Genomic DNA, 24,264 nt, shown 5'->3' on the forward strand with positions numbered 1-24,264 from the left:
TTTAAGTTTTATACTAACAACTTAATTTAGTTTTCGGTTTCCGTTACTTTAACTTTATNNTNTATATAATAATATNTTNTTATATATATATATATATATATATATATATATATAATAAACAATCTCTTATATATAAAAATCTCATGCCGCACACAGAAATTGATAACAATATAAGAGAAACTAATTTCTTACGAAATTGTGGTGTTCATGTTAAAAAATCAATTTACTAGATAAATAAATTTATTTCCTGAAAATTCTTACAATAATCAACCCTTATATTATATGTATAAAATTCGTTAATTAAACCCGTAATAAGGCTAGTACGCTGATTAAATTAAATTGTTCAATAATATATTATTAAAATTTAACTTAATTAAAAACAGATACAATATCTTAACCAATATTTAAAAATATTAGATATATTAAATTAGATCCATTTAAAACATAATTAAATTTAATTAAGTAATTAGAAAGATAAAATCTTTAAAATTATCAGTCATTTCAGATACAATAGATTTAATATTTATAATAAAAATAACACATTATTGAAATTTATTAAATTATTATTGAAATCAAAAAAGGAAAAATTTGATCTCTGGTGTGACTGTTATTACATTGACAACAATTGGAGCGTATATCGATAATCGGTCGACTGTCTTCACCCTGTGGCAATTCTCGACAAAAGGCTCGGGGCCGTTATTCATCAGCGAAGCGCATACGCTGGCCGGTGCAATTGCTTGTAATTTAACGACGAGGACACAGTCAGAGTCGGACCGGTAACGCGATATATCCGCTTGACAGATTTCCACAGAACGTCACCTTGTGATACATCGTGTCCCGTTCCTATTAGATCGAACGAGACGTCGCTTCGGTGATTTCAAAGACAATTCTGACGAAACGTTTTCAGCGTGTGCATGCAACCTGGCACTCCCGGTAGTCCACCCTGACATTCTCGTTGTATTGCATGTGCTACTACGCGTCGAGGTGTGTATCTATGTACGTTAAATGCTCGCCTCTAAAATGAAAGAGAGGGCGATTTTGTGCAACGCCAATCGACGCTGTCAGAAACACTCACTCGTGTCGCCGCACCAAATTTTGCTTTCATTATTTTTACTTTTTTTCCTACGTCGTTTTTGACCCAAATGGGCGTTGACGCGGGAAACAAAATCACGTTCAGCGAATAGCTTTTAGAGAAAAGCTCTCCTACCGTTTTCTCCTATTGTACCCTCGTAGATTTCATCTAAATGTGTAATGCGAGCGAACCATCCCGCTCTCATAGGAGAGAACGTAACTTCCGTTAATTTTCGCAATATTCTACATGAGCGAGAGTGAGTCAAACAAAGACGAATGAGAACGAACATTTATGTCTCGCGTTTTGAAATACGCGTACCTCGAAACTCAGAAATACAACGTTATAACCGAAGACTCAAAACAGATCTGACTGCGTCATCCATATGTAAAATTGATAGATAAAAATGAGAGAAATAGAACGCAAAGACGGTTAGTCTCTATCTGTTTTTATTCAACTATATCTTAGAAAGAAAGGAAGGACTGTTTTCATGTTCTCTCTTTCTCATTTTTATCAATCAATTTTGTACATGAATGACGCAGTCTCTGTTCTAGATCTTTGGTTATAACGCTGTATCTCCGAGTTTCAATCACATTTGACCACATTTGATGTACTATTTAGATACAGAGTTTATACTCTGTGTTTGTTTGTAACGAGTCGATAATATATAGGTACAAGATTCGAAAGGTTACTGTATAACCTCTTACGCGAGGTCGCGGTTGAAAATCATCGTCTTTTTAACCCTTTTTACTTTTGACAACACAAACACGCCGTATTTGGTATTTGCGAGCGCTGAAGAGTTTGCACTACACATGGGCACCTCGATTATTAAAAGTTCCGTTCGCGGTCGGAGCCCGAACGAGGTCAAACACGCGTATAACCGCGAGCGTCGCGAGAAAATCAGCGACGAGCTTGCCGTATACAAAGTCGTAAAAGTTTTCAAGAGTGGATGTAACTTTCCGTGTTACTGTAACTACAACTAATATTGGGAGTTTTGTGCGATACTCCTCCCTTTTTGCCTCTCAGCTATACGCTTCTGCGTTACTCCAAAGCTTTGCAAAGAAGCAAAACTGTGAAACGTTAAGCTAACTTTACGTTCTTTAAATGCTTCGTTTGCTTTTAATATTGTAATATTGAATCTGTCTAAAATCTACCGATTTTCCAAATTATTTAATAAACGATGCAAATTATTTAAATAAGAAACTTGATAACTTTGATTTTATATGAATATGTTCAAGTTTTTAAATATTTTTTGTAGCCTTGAGCTACAATCTTAAGATAATCTTAAGATATATAATACATCAAAGAAGTTTCGCCTCTTTCTTGTATATATAAATTCTTTTATTCTTTTCTCAGTTGTAATTTTGTCATATCTAAAAAGAACGGAAGAAGGGAACTCTAAATTGGAGTTCGTGTTTTTCGCAAGAACGAACCCACTTAAATTTGTTAAAAACAACGATGATTGTCATATATGGAAGTCTATATATTTCCTCTTTTCACAGACAGTTTATCGAAATATTTTCTGAAATTAATTGTAATAATGATGAAAATCTTTATAGCGTATAAAAAACTTTCAAGCTAATTGCAAGACTTTTAAGTTCGCCGAGCACATCGCACGCTCTAAATATTAATGAGTTCGAGGTCAGTGTTGACGCAATGAAAAAAAAACGACAAAAAATTCGAAACGTCAAATTCCCGAGTGTCACGGTGTGTATCTATCCCCACGCATGTTACATCCTTTCGTGTGAGAAAAATTGTCGAGCCGCGCCGGTTACACGCCACTGGTGAACGGCATCGACGCATGCACGTCTGAAAGATAATTTGTCTCGCGTCGACAGTCTCGAGCTTCGAAGCCTTGTGCGCCACGCAGGTGTAACGTAGGTACTCATAAGGTGTATGTGACATTTACGCGAGCACATATGTACGACGGTGCGCACGTGTGTGGCATAGAGAAGATGAGGCTGGAACAGGGCGAGACGCGGTCGGGGTTGCAAGAGGAGGATCGACGAGGTCGTATCGGAGCCAGTGAAGCCGAAGCCTCATTATTGGGGGATTACGGTTCATTAATTCCGATCCAACGTTCTGAACTGCACGCGGAAAGGAAAAGCCGTCCTCCTGAGAGCCGGGGGGTATCATGCGGAGAACGTTTGAAGCCGCCGGCACCGCCATCTCCCCTTGTTCGTTATGTCTGTCCTACGTGTCGCCCCCATTAAAGTTGCCCCTTTAAAAATGTCGATATTAAACCGCGTGCTTTTTCTTCCATTATGATTTCGTAAGCCGACATACGTGGGGGCTCTGTGTTTGATGTTTCATCCATGCGTACGACGTTGTCTGGTCGAATTCGGACTTTCACCCTTACACCCTTAGGGCTAGAGAGATTCGTTGATGATTGATGCTCTTTATACCTATTATATCCGTTGGCGTTTTTAATACTCTCTCAGCGTATTTCTCATTAACTGCAGATACCGATCGCGGGTCGATTGAGAGCTCCAAAATAAAAGTTGATAAAATCTCTGTTGCCTCCACTTGGAGGAACATCTCGTGTTAGAACTTAGCTCAGAGAGCCACAATATTGAGCAGGCCTTGCCAACGGAATGAAGCAATTACCAGCTGATTGGAGGCTCTCACGTTAGCCGCATCATCACACTTGCCAATCCGTTGGATGGTAATTTCAATAGATTCAACTGGAACCGCAAGACTGACCGGAACGCGATTGCCCCTCGTCCGTGATTCTCTACCGAATTGAAATACAGAAGCGAGTGGTTTAATTCATCGATGTGTCGCAAATTACAAATCGCTTCTGCGATCCTTTTAAATGTCGATAGAAAATAACTAATTGGAAAAACCGTTGCGTATAAAACTTGAAATCTGTCAAAGTTATTAAAATAGTATGGACAGATTTAGAGCACGCTCTCAAAAGATTGAACGCTGGTAGGATAAAAACGAGACAATATAATCCTTTGAGTACAGTCAGTACAGAAGAGCACGTTCTGTGTAGCCAAAATTCATCGACAGTAACAAGTGTTAGTCAAAGAGCCACGCAGGTTTTTTTCGCGTCAAATTTGAGATATCAAAAGATTGCGCAAGAATTAAACGGAAGAATTTTGCTAAAATATTTGCTAAAATATTCCTTTCGAAACTTATACTTTTTACTTATAAATATTAGTTTATATATTAAATAATAAAACAGTTTGAAATATTATGTCAAAATATAAAAAAGAATATTAATTATATTTATAAATTTGATTTTATATAAATCATTTGTAATATATTTTATTTATTATACATCCATAATTAATTATAACAATGTCAGTCATATTTTAATTATGAAAAATATTGTGTAATATTTTTATCAAAATTATTAAAATTTAAAAAATTAGATATTAGTTAAATAAATAAATAAATAGAATATTTAAATAAATAAATAAATATTTATATTTATATTGTAACAAATAATTTTCTCTTCAAATAGTTATTATGATTATAATTCTCTCTTTAATTTTTCATTTATTCTTGTTATTTACATTCTTTGCTATCTTCTATTATATTACATATTGCTCTTTCTTCTTATTTTTCATTTTAACGTATTTTTAATATATCATATATTTAAAAAAATTCCTTTTTCATAATAAAACAAATATCGATCTATATATATTTTTCTGTATCTTTCTCTCCAATTAGATTTCTATTAGTATCATTAATAAAGACATAGAACAAACGACTGCGGTCATCGAGATCCGCTAGAAATTGGCGCGCTTGAATGTGCATACACGGAAATCAATTATTAACATTAACATCGCGTTGCTTTGTTGATGGGGTATCTCTATCACAAACGCGGTGTTCTCCGTACCGGATACGTTCGTATCGATTCGACGATACCACCTTGTAACGGAAGGGGGAGTCGGCGCACAATGAGGAATCACGACAAGAGCCTTATCGTACGAATAATCGCTTCGAATCCTGCACTAAGGACGGGATTTTGCTGATGGGCTCTCAGACTCTCACGGTCGATCGCGCTTCTTTTCTACGGTCGTCCATTCTCTTTCTTCCTCCCTCCACGGAGATTCGGGTCCAACAGTCGTTCTGACTCCTGATACACACGAAAGGCAACCCACCAAATAAGTAACAGTTGTACTGGAGATAAAAGCAATGCAATTACAAGGCCGCCAAGGGAATTACTCAGGGAATGTCTTTAATTAAATGTTGGAAGCAGTTTCTGAGCCTCCGTTAATGCAGAGACAATTTCCTTCCATCCACTTTCCGCGCGCGTGCGCACGCTGTCCCGGACGAGAAAGGCAACATCCGGTCAAAGATGGAGGCGTCCACATTACATCCAGATCCACAGATATCTCAATTTAACAAAGTTAGTTTTAAAGTTCATGTAATGCTCGTGCCTAATTGCTCGTGTCAATGTTCATTCTTTCCTTGACAAGTATCGAATTCCAATTTTTCTCATTCTGATCGAGAAATGCACACATTCTTGTTAATCACTTGTGATTTATGGTTCTATACACTCTTTGAAGTTCGAAATAACTTCAATTTGCTCGTATCGTTTTTATAGAACTCCATACTACAAATGTCTGTGTATTTTGGAATTCAATTTAATACACCGAATACCATACGGAGTTCGATTAATCTCATAAAGTCAGACTAAAGATTGTCCATCTATTGAGATATTTAATCGCATTCAAGGAATTAGTGAATACTATATCTCAATTTCTCTCTTATTAAATCGATCAAGAATTCGCACTTTTTTTTTTACTTTGTCATGTACTCAATGAAATATCACTTATATTGATTATTTATTCCAAATCGCTTTAAATTTGTATAGACGTAGACTACTATCGCACATTTCTCACTGCGAGGAGATGGTAAAAATGGTATGCCAAAGTTACGCAAATAGGACCAATGGGACGTCGCTTTGGGGCGGCGCGACGAAACACTTCACGCGGTTTTTACCTTTTATTACAAGGCATTTCCCGGAAGATATATGTATGCGAGGGGAAGATCTCTCGGTGCGCGAAAAGCGTGGCGTTGGAGGGTTCGCGAGGCGTGACAAGAAATGTCATACGCTTCGGAAAGCATAACTACGTGAGGCCCGGTTGCGTACCGTTACGTAGACATACGTAGCATACACAACACACACACACACACACGCGCGCGCGCGCACACACGCACACAAATTGCAAGAGAAAGGGAGAAAGAACGTCGGAGCTGATGAGCGCGAAAATATTGAGCTTCCGAAGAAATATTGTCCGTTGCGTGATGCACGAACGCGTCTCTGATTTGAGACGTGTAAACAGCCTGTGGATCGATGTGATCAAACAAAAAAGCACGCAAAAAATTCAAAGCCCAGAGGTGTAATACGCAGCTGATACAGGATCGTATATGTATCCTGTAGTAGATTATCATCGCGAGTATAAAAGATCTAATCTTTTACACGGAAAAAAGAGTAAAGTCAGCGTTACCTCAACGTTTCGCATGACAGAGTCGTGGTTTGTAATGTTATTATCATGTCAATGGTAATTTTTCTGTAATATTTCATAAAACATTAAGCTGGCAAACTAACTGATCCCGCAAACAGGTTTACGCGTTCTGTGGTGGTGAAGTTATTTTTCTGTTAAAGCGTTTATTTGAAAAAAAAGGGTTTAAAGCCACGCGAAGAGAATAGCGAAATCCGGGAATCGAGCTGCTGGAGAAATATTACTCGCGAGGAAAGGCACGGAAACGTCGCTACGAGAAACGTAAACCACATTATACGGGGCGTGAAATCGGAAAAAAATGTTTGTACTACCCACAGCCGGTATATAAATGTCTCGGTATTATTAAAAATTAAAAACTTCTCGCATGTAATATTCGCGAACGACGAATTGTAAAATCGGTTGAAGTATTGAGCGACCGAAGAAATATTGCCTGTCGTGTGACGCATAAATGCGTCGATCCGAAAGGCGTAAATCGCATTATCTCGCTCGTGAAAACGAAACAAAATGTATACGCATGTATGTTGCCAGTAGACAAGTTTTATGGTAATGTTTTGTCAGCGAAAGTGCTGTAATATTAATCTCGCGGCTACATACAATGCATCTATTAAAAATATCGCGTTTTTAATGGAAAGCGTATAATCTATCACAACTTTTAAACTGTGTATTTATATAATATATCAGTCATAAATTATATTTATGATACTTGTACGCTAATACAATAACATTCTCGCGACAAATATATGAGATATGTATAATAAAAATAATATATATGTAATAAAAATATATGAATACTTATATATTTTCAAAGTGATGTAAAAGTATAATATTGCACACAGAAAAATACATACTGTAAATAATAAATACTGTTTCAAAAATTCGTATATCCATCATAAATTCACAAGCATCAAATTTATTTAAAATGTAATTTGAATCTTAATAAGTTTGATACTTCAATCAAAATTATTAAATTAAAATAAATTCAATTTATCATATAAAATTGTTTCTTCAATTAATTTTATAATATTCTTTAAAAGGAAATAAATTCTTGTTTTGAGTATTACATAATAATAAGTTTTTTAAAAATTTATATTAAATACTATATATTAAAATTATTATCAAAAAAATATTCTTTGTTAAAAGTAATGATTACTTAAAAGAAAGAAAGTAAATTGAGTAATCACTTTTCTTAGCAATACAGTGATATTTTTCTTTCTGTGCAAATCTTGTTAAATCTATAATTCTTCAATTTATATCAATTACTTATATTTATGCTTCAAAAAACTGAAATCTTGTCACTATAAATTAAACAATTATAAAAAAATTGAAAAGAGAATCAATGTTAATGAATTTACTTAACAAAAATAATTAATGTTATGTATATCTATATCACATGTGTTTCATAAGGTGTTACGATTTCACGCTTCCGCTACAAGCCAGTACATCGTCTGCAGGCCGACAGCGCGTCGTCGTGTATTACAGTATCAGATTGCAAATCAATATCTCATTTCGTAGGTATGAGCCGAGATGTTGCGTTCGTAATGCAGTTTCGTGACCGAGAGTGTCGACGTGTTCGAGTGGCTGAAAGCAGAGGACACATACGCGAAATGACATACGTGTGAGATACACATACGTGTATACATATATCCGACATTTTTATGCGCGCACATACATACGCACCTATATAGATCGATGGATTTGTAGGAAAGAGGAAAATTGGAAGGGGTTGATCTTGCTCCGGGTCAGAGAAAACTGGAACGAACATAGTTAAGTCAAATTACTCTTAGGGTTCTATAACTTTGCGATTGTTTTCTGCAAAAGATTTATCGATTCACTAAAAAGAGTATAAAACCTTTTTTTTATTACTATTTGCATTTGTTATTATCTTACGTTATGTTTAACCTTTAAGTAAGTATACTCATAGGTATATTCATAAATAAATTCATAATGTCAAATTATACTCAATATACATTATTTTTAATCACATCTATAGATCGCCATTGACATTTAGACGCATGGAAGTTAAAAATAACAAAATGTTATTTAATTCAAAGGATTAGATTATTGCTTTTTTGATATATAACAGAGTGCTTAGAGTAGTTCAAAAGATTTCACTTATACAATTATAGTTATACTTTTTAATATTAAGTATAAAGTTAAATTTACATTGTTTATACTATTATGAGATAAAGGAATGTTAAAATAATAAACTTTAATGTTTTTGGACAATTTATTTATTTTTTATTTTTCTCTTCTAGAATAAGGTTTTTAAGATAATTACATGTCGGATACTGTGGCCATTTACTTACTTAAGATTAAAAATAGTAGCAAAATAAAACCCGTTATTCTTAAATATCATTAAATAAATATCAAATTAATAAATTGATTTGCATTTTTATTGCCGTATATATTAAAGGAAAAGAAAAATGCGAATTTAATTTCTGTATTAAATCATACTCATAACTCGTTGCTATTTAATTATTTAACAAATAGCTTTCTTTCCCCTGCTTTCTTGCCCATGTCATGCAGAATTCCATTTGGTTTCGAAATCTGCATAATTCATCGCAATAATTAAGCTACCTGCGAAGAAGACAACCACGTGCCTTTCATATCTCTTCTGGGTCGAATAGTTCAGGGTCGAAGGTCAGCATTTTGGCGAAAGCGTTAACCCCAACACTCGCCGCTGCTTTCGTCCTCTCACTTCTCATCCCTTCGGTCACGACTGTGCCACGAAATCTCGTAACATCGACGTCGAGATTTGCATAATTCGTTGCGATAATTAAGCAATCTGCATATTACGGTTCGCGCGCGCCTCTTTCGTGGGTAAATAGTCACGGTTCTGAAGTCGACCCCCCCCCCCCTGCTCCGTCTTCTGCCCGTGTATTCGGCTATTAGATTAGAGGGTTGTAACGAGTAATATTCACGTAACCATTCCGCACTACCACCCACGTGATTTCACCCCAACGCACGTACACACATTTAATGCACGACGTGGGCGAATCGCGAATTCCCCATGTCAAATATCAAAAGCAGCGTGAGCTTCCCTTTGCGCAAGAACATGTAATACGATGAATCCTGTTACTCTTTTGTAGTAGCTTTGATAAAAAGTAATAAAGCGATATGGTTTCATATTTCGTGTCAGATTTTTAGGAGTGCTTATAGAAAGAAACAGCAATACATAGTTGGATGTAGATTTTTTTTATAAAAATACTCTGCTTGTTTTATAGCTCTTTAATATTTCAATTCTTTTCTTTTAATAGCAGCAAATAGCTATTATGACTGATGATAATGATCAAATTAAAAAATTTTAGAATCGCGGACAATGTAAAGGCGATAGTTCAATATAAATCTTCTTTTCGATTTTAATTGTACATAGTTTAATAATTGTCTGAGACGCAAATTCCCTTAGGCGCGTCAATGCATGTCAGCATGAAATGGCGCGGCGGTCGATAGGCAATAACGCCGACAAGGACGATCAGGGGTCCGGCAAGCGGCTTTGCAAAGTTTCGCCAATCAGCAGGTGGAATCCCGGACGGAACTCACTGACAATTCAATTACAACTGGGAATTCCTGGTCCGACCCTAAGCCGAGAAAGTTCGGCGGTTTGACGGAGACCGAGGGACGCTCTTCTCTCCAGAGGGCTGCGGAGAGAAGGAGGCAAGCCGCGCTTCTCCAAGTGTTATGCAGATTTCTGTTTGGCCAGTCATTACTGGGGTGTTTGCAGGCACGACAGCCATTGCTACGGCTACACGGTACCGATCTCCAACCACCAGCTACCAGTTATCCCCACCAACAACTCCCTCATTCCTCTGCCGTTAACAGAAGACGGCCATCTACTGTCCGGCCATGGCGTGCATCCCTATCCTCGATATTCATATCAGCCCCTCTTCATCCAGCGCTTCTATGAATATTTACCCTCCTTTCTGTTAATATCGCGTACGTGACATTTTCCGAGCGTAAATACGCGCCGACGTCCGTGAACACTGGCGGTCATCGGCTGAAGAGGCGGATCGAAAGATAAAAAAATAAATGCGCGCTCGAAGAGTAAAGGGATCGACTAATGCTCGTTGTTGTAATATTATACGACGGATACTTACCGGCATAGTTTGGCTACCGTGTAGAGAGTTTATTGCTGCCAGTGCTTCTTGGTGCGACGAAAGTTTCACGAAGGCACAGCCTGAAACAAAAAGAGGAGTGATTTTTATTAAATAAGTGAAAAATGTCATGATAGATTTTACAATTTGTATTGTCAATATCTTAAATATTGAAAATATGATATTTCTCTATCTAATATCTCTCATAATAGGAGGAATATTATATGTCACAAAATAGTCTTATTATTATCTTATTTACAATTACTTATTTGTAATACCCCAAANTAAATTTTTATATATTCATATATATATTTATATATATATATATATATATATATATATATATATATATATATTGTATATACACTGAGAAAAGTGTGTACTAAATTTTAATAAATATTTATTTGACTAGTAAACTAAACATTTACTTTACAATAAATAAATATTTATTCAATGAAAAGATTTGATTGTTAAACCAAATTAATAGTTCTTGTGCCAAATAAATATATTTTTATATTTAGTAAATATTTAGTCGACTATCTATTCAAACAATTGATTTATTAAAATCGAGAATTTTTTTTTTCAGAGTATTATTACAAATACACTTTTCAAACCATACGATTTTTCGCCAAGATAGAGAGAAGCGAAACAAAAGGTTCAATAGAACTCGTAACGTTCGCTATTCATTTGTCGGAAGAAGCATCGCGAGCAGCGGCTTTTCCTTTCTCTTCGTCACAAAAATTCCACGGCGTACTCAAAAACCCGGAAGGAAGCGAAAATAGTTTTATCCGTTTTATCTTCACGAGTGATCCGCGGCGAAAGGGGGTTCCGTTTCCGCCATTGTGGAGGAGCGAGGCTGTCCGCGACGAGATGATGGAACGATTAATCGCTCTCCTACCACCTGCCACGTGCGCTCATCGTCGGTAGTTAGATGGAGACGTGGTGAAGACAAAGAGCTCGGGGGCTCTTTGAAAAATTGACGCGCCAGCGGAGCGCAACTTGCACTTTAATAAAAGATGTTTACCGCGCGCGGACAACGCGCTTCGTAATCCGGGACGACGGTGATCGCGGTTTCGTGCAATAACTATTTGTATCGTCGCTAGGAAAACGATGCGCTAACAATTGTTGTCATCCTTTGCGCGGGCGTCGTATAAACGAGATAATAATCCACTGAATCGTTCGATCTGTCGAAATGGACTTGTTCGAGAAATAAACCTCTCGATGTTATCACCGAGGCAAGAAACTTGGAGGAGTTTCCTGTGCATTGAGGTCGCGTCATATGGCGATATCCAAACGATATTTTATGCCGATAGCAGGCGATATCGTATCGGTTTATTTTCTTCTCTTCTTTTTCGAGGAACGTTGAGTTTTATAGCTAGTAAATTTGATTCGATCGACGCCTCGAGTTTTTCGTCTCATGAAAAAACTAATCGACGAAAGTAATAATTAAATTTAACGTAACAACGTTAAAATTAGAGTCGAAACCGAAACACATTGCGAGTTTGACTGTACGCGAGAATTGCGTAACATGGTAACGCTTTTTTAAAAAATGAGATTAATCTTTTCAAGGATCGAATATCGTCCAATATACTCGCCAATTTCTGTCGAACGGATGCCTCTTGAAAAATAAACGAAACTCGATTGCGATATGCTTCTAGGGGATGGGATGGATCAGGGATTGAAGGGAATTAGGGCGAAAAGAGGACGTCCATTCCCGTACTTGCTGAAGTACGACAAGATAACGTATCCACCCGTCCCTTTCCTAAGCCCTGGACCTTCCTCTGATCTCGGCAGCCCTCGTCTTCGACATCTAGTTTCGAACTCCCATCTCTTGCTTCCTTGAATGATATGACACAAGAAAGTCGGAATAGGCGGACAATTTTAGACCTTCGATCGATATCACGTTTCAAAACTTTATGATGAATTATACGAGAATATCACGAATGTCACGTCACGCTTGGTGTAAAAAAAATTACGTAAAACTTATGTTATTCGTTTTTATGCAAATCAATTTTCGTGAAAGAATACTGTACATTCCGCACGAGGTGTGTTAGATGAAGCGGAATAAAGAAAAGATAATCACGTACAACTGTTCTAAAACGCTAAGTAATTGGAGCACGAAAAAAAATGACAAAGCGGTTCTTCCCGCTTTGTTCCCGGCAGCTCATTAAGTGGCGTTGCTTGACGGCATTATACTCCTTGCCTCTCTGGCCCTTCCTGTCTGGAACACCTGGCGTCCATTGTAGCGATGATAATGTCGCCATGTCAACCTCATGCCGCTACATTAATCAGGCCTTTGAATCTCGAAAACCTCGAATATTTAACCAGGATCGAGATTCCACTGTTAATGTATGCATGCGAATATACATTTACAATTCGCATAATATGTAGATTAATACGTAATAAATTTATTCGTTCAGTATAAATTCAGTCATTCTATTTTCTTTTTGTCATATTAATTTACAGAATTCGAATAGACAATTATTCACGATTATCGTGCGCCTCGCGAGAGAATTCGAGATGGAAAAATGGTCGAAATTTTTGAAGGACCGATATCGGGCAAATGTACAGACAAGTCCCTTGTCGAATCTTATAGATTCTGAAGTCGTATACGGTGAACGTAAGAATTTGCTGGAGCTTCCAGAGCGTTCCTCCCTCATCTTTTCCTTCTTTACGGATCTCTCGAAAACGATGCGCACTTGAGATTTTTGTTCGGCGTTTTTCGCATCGACGGGATGCAAGCTCGCGCGAAAATAAAAGACTCGAATTTCATGAAATTTCGCATATATCCATATGTGAAATCGCGTATGTATAATGTTTTTTCTATTTTTGCATGCATCAAAAATATATCACATGTTTCATAATAAAATAATAAATATTATAATTTATATTAAGATTTTATCTAAGAAATATGTGGATTTTTTATAAATAAGATGATATACTTATATATATATATATATATATATATATATACATGTGTGTTATTCTAACAAAAAAAGTATAAAATAAATAAAACAAGATAATAATACAAAATATAATAATATAATAATATATAAGATAAATCAACCGGAAAAATGTCTTGTTATTAATAAGACGAAGGCGAATTTCTCAAAATATTCCCTTTCTTCAAAACACAACTAAAAATATTGTTGTATTATTACTAAGTTTTATGGAAAAGGGAAAAAACTATTTTTTTAACTTAATAAAAAATTATTGGCTAATCAAATGATATCAACAAAGAGATATAGTCTTAGAAACATCAAAAACGTCATTTTTATTATTTCCGTTTCACAACTCTTAAAAAAATATTCTTTTTAAATTGTGTAACAACTTTAATATTCTACAAAAAATTATACAAATTATACAAATTATACAAACATTAACAAATCCGAAATAATTCATCAAAAATAATATAACTTGAAATATTACAAACAGTTTATATTTACCTTGCTCAGAGTTAAAATGACTAAATTTAAAATAAAACAAACTTTTTTCTTCAAACTTTGATCATTAAAACTGTTTTAATTCTAAATGCTCCCTGTAAAAAAACTCTCTTTTTTATTTACAAAAACAACACAGTTCAAACTGTATCACTTTTTGTAGAAAGTATTATAATTTCTTTGAAAATCTTAAAAATGACACTATATAACGGATAGGCTATGAAGTTGAGTTAGTTTACGTTTGACTATTGATAGAATAATTTTCATCCAACTCATTTGTAATAATAGTTCGAAACTTATGTTTTTTCAATTGTATCACTTTTGAAGCTAATAGTTATTCTAGAGAGAAATTATTTATTTGGATTATAAAGAGATGTAGGAAATATTTAGAATCTTATATTTGCTATTCTAATGATTTTTTCCGTCTGCTCGAATCAAGACTATATTTAATGCTCTTTTCTTTTCATAATATAAATAACGTCCAGCAACAGATAATGAATGTAATCAAGCGCAGATCGAATCGATGACTCTTCATAGTAGCGAGCTGAGCTTCGTGGACTTTTCCCGCACCCATTTCGTCCTGAATCCTTCTTCCTCGAATTCAACCATCTCTCGTGCACCGCCCATCATCACGGGACTTGGAGTCGATCGATAGTCCCCACGAGACTTTCCACTCATATATTTGATTGCTCGGCAAACATGCCTAAGTTTATCCCGCAGCCATCGTCATCACCGAGTGACTACTACGACGCGGGCAATGTCACGACTACTCGCGAACTCTCATACACATATCCATCGAGCTGCTCAGATATCGTCACGAGTTAGTTCACTCAGGGCGTTACGCTTAAAGTAATTCGATCCTATTAAGACCGCGATGTAATTGAACGCTGCAAAGTTACCAAAGTATTCTGTCTTCTATGATGGAACGGTATAAGAGCAATCGACACGCGAGCTAGAAACCCCTTTGCTGATAACATTCTACTTTCTTGATGGTTTTCGAAGTATAAACGTTCGTTCTAAATTCAAGCAGCGCGACAAGAATAAAATATTTATTACGCACGTCGACAATGTCGAGTGAGCAGCAAAGAGACAGCTTCTATTCACTTCTCTCTTTATAATCGCTTATTCAATTATTCTTTAACACTGTAACTGTGTCGCGCCATTAGCTTCGCTTTTACTACTATAAACGGTTCGTGGTCTTAGCACGGGTGTGTTAACTCGTTTGACGAGCTGCCGCTCGATAGCGAGTCAAGGCGAGGTGTATAGCGCGTTTAGCGATCGATCTTCTTATACTCGTTTCCGCGAGTAAAACTTGGCGGAAGTTGTACGCTTCATTAATCAACAGTTGATAATTAAATCAAGCCGCGAACTAAGTTCGAAAAAATGCCGCGCTCTCTCGTTTGAGTTCGCCTCGATGTTAGAGGGCCTCATTAGAGAGTAATTATTTCGCTACGTTACGCGAAGGCGTTATACCGCCGATCGATAGATCTTTTATCCAGACGCGTAGTTGACGTTCCGAAAGAAGCGTCAGTTCGAAAATAGAATCGTCGTGATCGATGGGCGACGAACATCTGTTACCATTGCTGATGAAAAAGGGTGATTTGAATATAGACCCGTCGATATACGCGCCTCGTGTGTCAACCTTTGCGACGTGGTTACAAAAGTCGCTAGGGAACATTTGTTTTTTTTTTTGTTTAGTAACTACTAAGAATGAACGCATGGGGAATTGTCGCGCTTTTTGTTACAAAGTGTATTACACAACATGGTGACAGTTAAGTACTTTATAAATATTTTAGATATTTTGACATAAATATACAAGCCGACGTGAAAGCTAATATAATCATTTGTCAATTAACATTGATGTGATATTCCGTATAACACCGGAAGTTATACGATTAATACGCAGAAACAAATCAAGCGCAAATACAGAATCGTTAATAATTAGTACAATAATTATTTATAATAATCATGTCAAGTACGCCTCGATACACAATCGAGTTTGCATATGATAATATCTGTCAGTAATGTAAATTTTCCATTCACTCCCAAGTCGGTCTTTCCTAAAATTTCAGAATACAATGCTTTCGAAAATGATGTACTCTCTCATTTTATGATTAAAAAGCAGAATATTTTTATCGCGCGAAAAATACAGAGGAAGAAATATCCTGAACTGGATAGATTCGTGTCACGTGGGTATAAAGGAATATACGTATAATCCTGCTGACACGCAGCGAATGGGTGGAGTTCCGACTATTCCGCTAATGGCGTGGAGTACTGAAAGAAGGAACTTGCTAAAAGTAAAAAAAAATTATTAACGACTTCGCGAAATGTCTATTAAGGTGCGACCACCCGGAATAGGTCAGGTGGGATTTTATATCCCGTAGCGTGAAGCTCTCACGTACGTTATTTCATATTCGAGTGGCATATTCGATTCATTCTGCACTTCGCCCGATATTGATGAAATTTACATCTTTTTAGACGAGAGTCAACTAACCATCTGCTCGAATTTTAAATATGCTTTCATATTGATATAAAAATCATACAGTAATTATAAATATTAAATTTAATTATAGAAGCCATATATAATAATTATGTATTAAATTAAATTAAATGTATAAACATTATCAGTAGTATTTTATTCACTTGAATTTAGAATTGGAAACAAATTATATTTGTTTTATTACTTCCGTCCGTAGTTCTGGAATAAATTGTTACATTATCGTGATTACGTAGGAATGAAAGTTTTCATGTAGAGGAGTGTGTTTCGTAGAGCGAACAGTCTGGCAACTGTAATGGCTGTATTGATTAATATGAATCATACGAATTGCCATTGAATGGACAACAGAAATGGACGAATTCATTTCATTAACGAAGCCACTAAATTCCGTGGAATCGAGCACGAATTCTACGAGGATAATTGCTATAGCTGCAGATTTTACAAAGTGTTTGGCCGGCGGTGTCTATTGGATCCTAGGTATGAGAAGTGAACGAAATACGGGAGTCAGAACGAAAAAGGGGCGAGCATTAAAAACGCTGACAAAGTTACTAAACTCTCGTGTCGACCCTTTTTATATTCGCGAGATGGGAAGCCGAGGTTGCGAAAACGAAACGAACCAGAAGAACAAGAGGACCGTCATAAGCACAGGGAAAGCAGCAAACTTTCAGACAAGCACAAAAATTCGACAGATATAAAATATAAATATTTTTCCGGAAGTGGCAAAAAATTACAAGATATGATTGAAGAGAATTTTAAATGAATCTCTCCTCGTGCCATGAAATTGGAATTTAATCAATGGAATTTGCGAAATGGTTTTTATAAAATATTTTTGAAATCATTGTTCACAGTTTGAAAAGTACGAATATTTATTAATCAATTATAAAAAGTGTGATACATATATTTCTCAAAGAAAAACAAATTTTATTCCAAATGTCAGCTATGAATAGAGATATGATTTTTAAATTGCGACAAAATACGAACTAATATATTATAATTTTACGGAATTTCATTGGATGCCATCACATTTTTTTCGACGCCATTCTAACTCAATTTTTCGATGTATGTTCGCACGACATCCGACCCTCTCATCCGAGGTTCTGTAAATACAGCTCACGATGTAGGATATATTCGGGACGAATGTATCCGAGGAGAAAAAAATAAGACTAGGTGTGTGTGTGGGGGGGTAGCGAAACGTGGGGAGAAATGTGTATTACGAGCTGGGACAGCAAGTGTAATGTGAGGACACGTAATGCCATTATAATGCGGACACGGCCGCGTTCCCGGAGGGATGCACGGAGAGCGTGCAGAGAAAGAAGACGGAAGACAAAGAGACACGGGCACGTACACGAACCGTTACCGGGCGTGACACACCCGGAAAGCGGCAGTGCCACGGTGTTATTACGGGGGAGATAAATTTTCGACCGGAAGGTCTCTCGTCCTACATTCGAGAAATGTCGCGACTCAGTCAGCCGAGCCGCGCATAAAATTAGCCGTCTCTCTTTTAACAGGAATCCGGAAAAATATGAGCATTCCTAACTACTAAATTTAAAGCACGCAGGATTCGAGTTATTTCCTTAATTATTTTCACGGCTTCTTTCATTCGTCGAAGATCGTAACGAAATATATCCTAGCCAGAAAATTTGTCGTAATATTTGCTAATTTAATTTTATAATAAATTTACATTATTTTTATCATTATCTTTATGTTATTAATCTATTTTAGATCTGTAATTTGCATTACATTTCTCTCAGGAGATAATTTTATTTATAATCTTATGCTGTGTGTCTTGATATTTGTATGCATTTTAATATTGTAATATTTTATGCACACGTATATTCTAATTTTTCAAGCCATGCATTTTAATTTTTGTTTACTTAAGTGGCATGTAAAATCGTGACTAGAATTCTATCTCTTGAACTCTGACATAAATTATAGATCGTCTAAAGTATGTTTGAAAGCTTAACGATATGTTTCAGAGTTTTAAGACATAGTATGAGACATACATGTTTGTATCACTACGTATTTAAAATTTAAAAAGTGTGTCTCGTTTCACTGTCGACATATTATTCGATAGTATATCTTGCGACGCACAAATAATTCTTATCTATTATCTCGTAATAATCTCAACAATATCGTTCGTCTCGTTCGTATTATTTACATTCAAGTAGTTCGTTATTTCCCGAACGATGCATTTGCACTAAATCAACAAAAGCGTTTCTCATCCTGATTTCTTTCAACTCACTATCTCATTGTCGGTTATATCGAATCGAATAACAGGCGATTGTCTCAACGCGTCTATTAATCTGTGCTTGAAAAATTGTTACGAGAAGTATCGCAAAAGAAATAATGCGGATTATTTTGTACCTTAAAGTACATGTTAAGTTAATCGTATATAAAGCAGCATTTGTCACTTATTCGGAATTGATTTCTTTATTTTATTTTTATCATTGTAAAAATATTATCTCAAAAAAAAAATGGTTTGCTTTGGTTTTAGAAACAATGGGTGTAGTCTACTTAAGGAGATACTAACAATAAGTTGTCTATTTTATAGACAACTTATTGTTAGAATCTCCTTAAGTCCTCGAATAAACGCGATTATTTTTGAATTTTATCTTTATAGATAAATTTATAGATAAAATTATAGATAAAATCTTTATAGATAAAATTTAAAAATCAAATAAGCAAGTATAATAACGTTTGACAATTTGCAAAGCAATATAAAAATTTTTGATAACAACTAATTGATAACAACAATCAAATAATAACAACAAGCAAAAAGAGATGTTAGAATAATAATAAATTAAATTAACAATTCTTTTTCTTAAATAATATTTAGATAATAAGTAGTTTAAACTTTTATATGAAAGATAAAAAAATTAGAAAATTACAATTTCGGACGTATCAATGTTTCGTAAATCATAAATACGCTGTATTGTAAAATCGCAAAAAATAGAATAGTATTCTGTCATCACGTCGATATCTTCTGAACATTGCAAATGCCTTGAAGTATTCGATTGATTAATTGATTGAAAAAGAAATTTTACTAATTGATCAGAGAACGCTTCAAAGCATTTCTAGTATCAAGCAACTAATGCTCGAGCCTTTCTTTATATCACTAATCTATTTTTTTTGGTAATCGTATTCGTGCTAAGGCAAACTGTACTTCCTTTTCTCATTGTCCTAAATTCTCGAAATCAGGATCTTATCGTGGAGACAGTGACGAATTTATAACTCGCGATATCGTGTTTTTTTCTAATTAATTCTCGGAATGGCGTTTGATTTTTCAGCGTACATCGTTTGCACAAAAAGAAATTCATTTCTTTGTTTCATTCTTACAAGGATTAAATTCTTAAAAACAAGAATCTCGCTTGTGTTTTGTCTACATCGTCACTAATTCCTTTTTTGAAAAACGCCAGCGAGCCTTCCGAGGCTCCCCAAATTTTTCGGTTAATCTTTTCTCTTGTCATGGAGACAGAAATGCAAGAACGAATTTAAGACCTCGTATATTTTAATCTAATAATATCTCACAATAATAATCTCGTATACTTTACAATTAATTCCTCGAAGTGTGGCATATCGTATTTGATTTCGGGGAATCAGCGAGCCGTTTATTCGAAAGGGAAAGTTTTTTGGTTTCCTGGAAAACGAGGCTCATAAAAATCAGGAAGGAGCAAAAAACTTATTAGGAAGAAGCAAATGTAAGAAAAGGACAGTAACACACAACGTAAACAAAACGCGAGGCTCGAGCCTGGGCCTCTTTTTCGATTTCTTGGAAAACGAGGTTCGAGCTTCGTACTTTGTTTACATCGCGTCTATCTCTTTTTACGTTAGACGGATTCGAAGTGACCAATGAGGTACTGTTCCCTTCCTTTTGCCGAATGCAAAAAGTGAGCAAGACCTATTGGTAAGCAGTTCTGCAGTTCAGTTGATAGTGAATCGCGGTCGATCGTGGTTGATCGCGGTATCGTGGCGATGATTCGAGGATGTTATACATGTAGAAAGTATATTGGCTCTGTGTGTTAATAGTTTGTGTGTTTTTGTGTGTCAGTGTGTTAATCTATATTCTATATATGCTATTAGCATGTGACAAATAATTGTCGTTTGGAGAAGTTCACGAAGTGCGGACCCTTGAAGACATTACCTTTCGCGATCTCGCGTTTTTTATTCCGTCGGAAGTGAATATCGTGTATTAACCAGTGTCGAGTCGAACAACAATTGCTTTGATGCATTCGTTTTAAAGTGGTTCCAGATAAAACGTGTCCAATATACATTAGCAAATATTACACGTATGACATGCATAATTAGCTAAGTGAATACAGGCCAATATTTAACGAATATGCGTGAAGTTGGCGTACATGGCCATATCGTCTGAAGTCGCCTTCATGCGGATTATTAGCGAAGTGCGTCGCATTTGGCGTATCGCGTGTCACTTCGTAGTACCCGTCGTTTGTCTGAAAATGTTCCATGCATGCTGTATTTCATCAATACAAAAAGTGCTTCGTATTTTGTCTATGTGACTATTCATTTTTTTCTCGAAAAGTGTACTCATATCGACGTAGGCGGGATTCAACGAGTCGTTGGTAATTTTACGCTTCACAATCTCGCGTCTTTTTTAGTGCATCGAAAGGAAATATCGCGTGCTAACCAATGTCGGGAGTTCCGAATCAAACAACGGATGATTGCGTCGATGCATTCGTTTTCTGTGGAATATTCGTCAAGTGAGTGAAGTGCGTCGCATTCGGCATATCGCGTGTCACTTCGTAGTATCCGTCATTTGCCCGAAAATGTCCCATGTGTTGTATTTCATCGATATAAAAAAGCCTCGTGTTTTGTCTATGTCGCAACTATTCATTTTTTTCTCGAAAAGAGATAATAGTGCTCATATAGTTGTAATGTCGCAAGCAAGTCGTTTTCGTCGGATTTAAATACGCTTCTTCGTGTCTTGTAATCCGCCAAAAAGTGAATATTACGTGCCAATAATATCGGAAATTTTGAATCGAACATCGGATGTTTTGGTATATTCGTTATTATATACTGAGAAAAAATTATTCATTTGATTAAATTAATTTAGTTTGTCTTTGTTCTTTTTCGATGAAAAATATTTTATATATTTGTAAATATTATATTGACTTAAACATACATTGAAATAAATTTGAATTAATTAGAATTCTAGTTGGAAATGGACGAAACAGAGTTTGCAGATAAAATCTAAATAATCGGAATTCTAGACTTTTAATATAATGGAACTATTTTCTTCTCAAATATAATTTTGTTGCTTAAGAAAAGTAATTACTCAATTTACTTTACTGCTTTCCTTTAAGTATCTTTAACAAAAAATATTTTCTTTATGATATTCAAAAAATATATTTGTTACAAATTTTAGAAAAAATTAATAATATATTTAAAACAAGAATTTATTTTTTTTCAAAATATAAATAGTTTATTAAAGAAACAACGTTATACAATAAGCGAATTGAATTTGTTTTAATTTAATAATCTTGATAGAAATATTAAATTTACTAAGAACATTCAGAATTTATTTATATTAATTTATTAAGATTTTGATTAAAATATTAAACTTTCTAAGAACATTCAGAATATATTTTAAATAAATTTGATGCTTACGCTAGATTTGTGGAGATATGAACTTTTTAAATATTTGAAACAAATAATTATTATTTGCGTACAGTATATATTTTTGTACTCATATTAACTCTCACTGTGCAAACGGAAGTCATTTGTGTCTAAGTGACTTTAAATTATGAATATTTTGAAAATCGTTGAGTGTGGGCGCGCCATTTTGCGCCTAAAAAATTTGGGGTAGGAGAAAATGAAAGCTCAGTGAGTCGACAGTGGGCATCAATGACTACGTTCAGCAGGGAAAGCAGCTTTGCAACTGTTGCAAAATTCTCAGATATGATTGGTTTATACATTTAGATCCAGTGAGGAACTAAGGGCAAGACCAATCTTATTAAAAAATTTTACAACAATTGCAAAGCTGTTTTTTCTATTGAACACAGCCATTTTCTCGCCAAGAACGGAATTCGAGATCGGGCATTGACATACATAAATGATCTTAAAGTAATCAGTGGGTAGCGAGCCTTCCGTTGGATTACCGCGATCATGCATCTTTCCATTCATGGGAAGCCAATAAGTATTTAAGTAATACGAACGAGTGTCGGGAGTGTCAAGAAATTGTGCAACAGACCGTTAGTTCACGCGATCGTCTTGTAAAGTTCGCATAATAGCGTCGTATCGTCGCGATAATCCACATTTCCTAAATCATCCGATCGGTTATAATCGACGATGTATGCCACTCGAGTGATAGTGATAGTGCGATTATAAAATGTGCGAAGCTGAAAGGATATACTACAGCAGAAAGAAGGAGAGATTCTTAACCTAGAAGCATAAAGAGAGGAACGAGAAAATGGTGATGCCATTAACAGTGAGTTACTTGTTGCATTCCGCTTATCAATTATCGCTTGACTTTCATCATGACATAAATGTAAGTGGTAACAGAATATTTTTTAAACATCGTCCTTACGAATGATGACAATTTTAGAACGTTATATATTCGTGATATTATCGAGCTTTGTACGAAGAAAAAAAATTATCGATATTATTTTTAAGCTTAAATTTCAAAAAAATCGTTCAAATGAAGAGTATTAGATATATTAATGGATACACACATAAATCGTACATAATTCGATCTAAGATCTTTTAACTGAACAAAGAATTTGTTAATCGCATATATTTGTTGTCAGTGTTTTAGATAACATGTATTATTGAAGTAAATTAAAGCCTGAATTTGTTATTAATCCTAATACGTTAAAATAATTATTAAAATAAAGCCTAAGATCTTTTAATTGATCAAAAAATTTGTTAATCGTATATATTTGTTATCATTGTTCTAGATAACATATATTATTGAAATAAATCAAAAAGAGCCCGAATTTGTTGTTAATCTAATATGTTAAAATAAATAATTAAAATAAATAATATGTTAAAATAAATAATTTATTTCGTCCGCTGACATTGCAGCCTAAATTTTAATTTTTTTTATATATATTGCTGTATATATTCATGTTTCAGACAACATACTTTTGAAATGTAAAAAAAATGTAAGTTATTCGGAAATCATTATAATGATAGATGCTAATTTATGTTCTTTCGTGACACTTTGACATTATTACTTTATGTCGATTTTAATTATTTTAATGGATAATAGAAATTTATTAATTTGATTAGATGTAGATATGTTGAACATATAATATATCTAGATCAAGCAAATGTGCTTTTAATACGATAGCTTTACAAGTCGTGGGCATTGCAGAACTATGTCGTAAAGTAACGTGGGAGATTTAATAATCCATTATTAACTTCATCGCTCTCGTGCTGCGTCGTGATCATCGTAGCATCAAGTACGGCCGTGCTTGTAACGTATAATCAGTTACAAGTATATTTTGTAAAAGCAGGTCTCTTCGCGAATAACGTATACTCGCGTACCTATTGACGCTGTTAGCTTTTATATCACAATGTCGATAATGTCGCTGTCATAGTTATTTCCATGCTGTCACAGCAAACGCAACGATTTGTTATCTACGAAGTGGAAATTTCGAGGACAAGACAATAGTCGCACGATTCTATCTTCTTATATATATATATATATATATATATATATATT

The 24,264-nt window shown here is 35.1% G+C and overlaps 1 protein-coding gene across 4 annotated transcripts in view; it reads right to left on the reverse strand.

The window, feature by feature from the left end:
• LOC105622010 (CUGBP Elav-like family member 4) overlaps nt 1-24,264 on the reverse strand; it is an 82,365-nt gene that overhangs the window by 16,776 nt on the left and 41,325 nt on the right. For all 4 annotated transcript variants that reach the window (XM_012203442.1, XM_012203443.1, XM_012203445.1 and 1 more), the window contains exon 2: nt 10,647-10,726. In XM_012203442.1, the coding sequence (XP_012058832.1) occupies nt 10,647-10,726 (80 nt within the window). The remainder of the gene's footprint in view (nt 1-10,646; nt 10,727-24,264) is intronic.

This window comes from Atta cephalotes (genome assembly GCF_000143395.1).
Source record: "Atta cephalotes unplaced genomic scaffold scaffold00039, whole genome shotgun sequence".
NCBI lineage: Eukaryota > Metazoa > Arthropoda > Insecta > Hymenoptera > Formicidae > Atta > Atta cephalotes.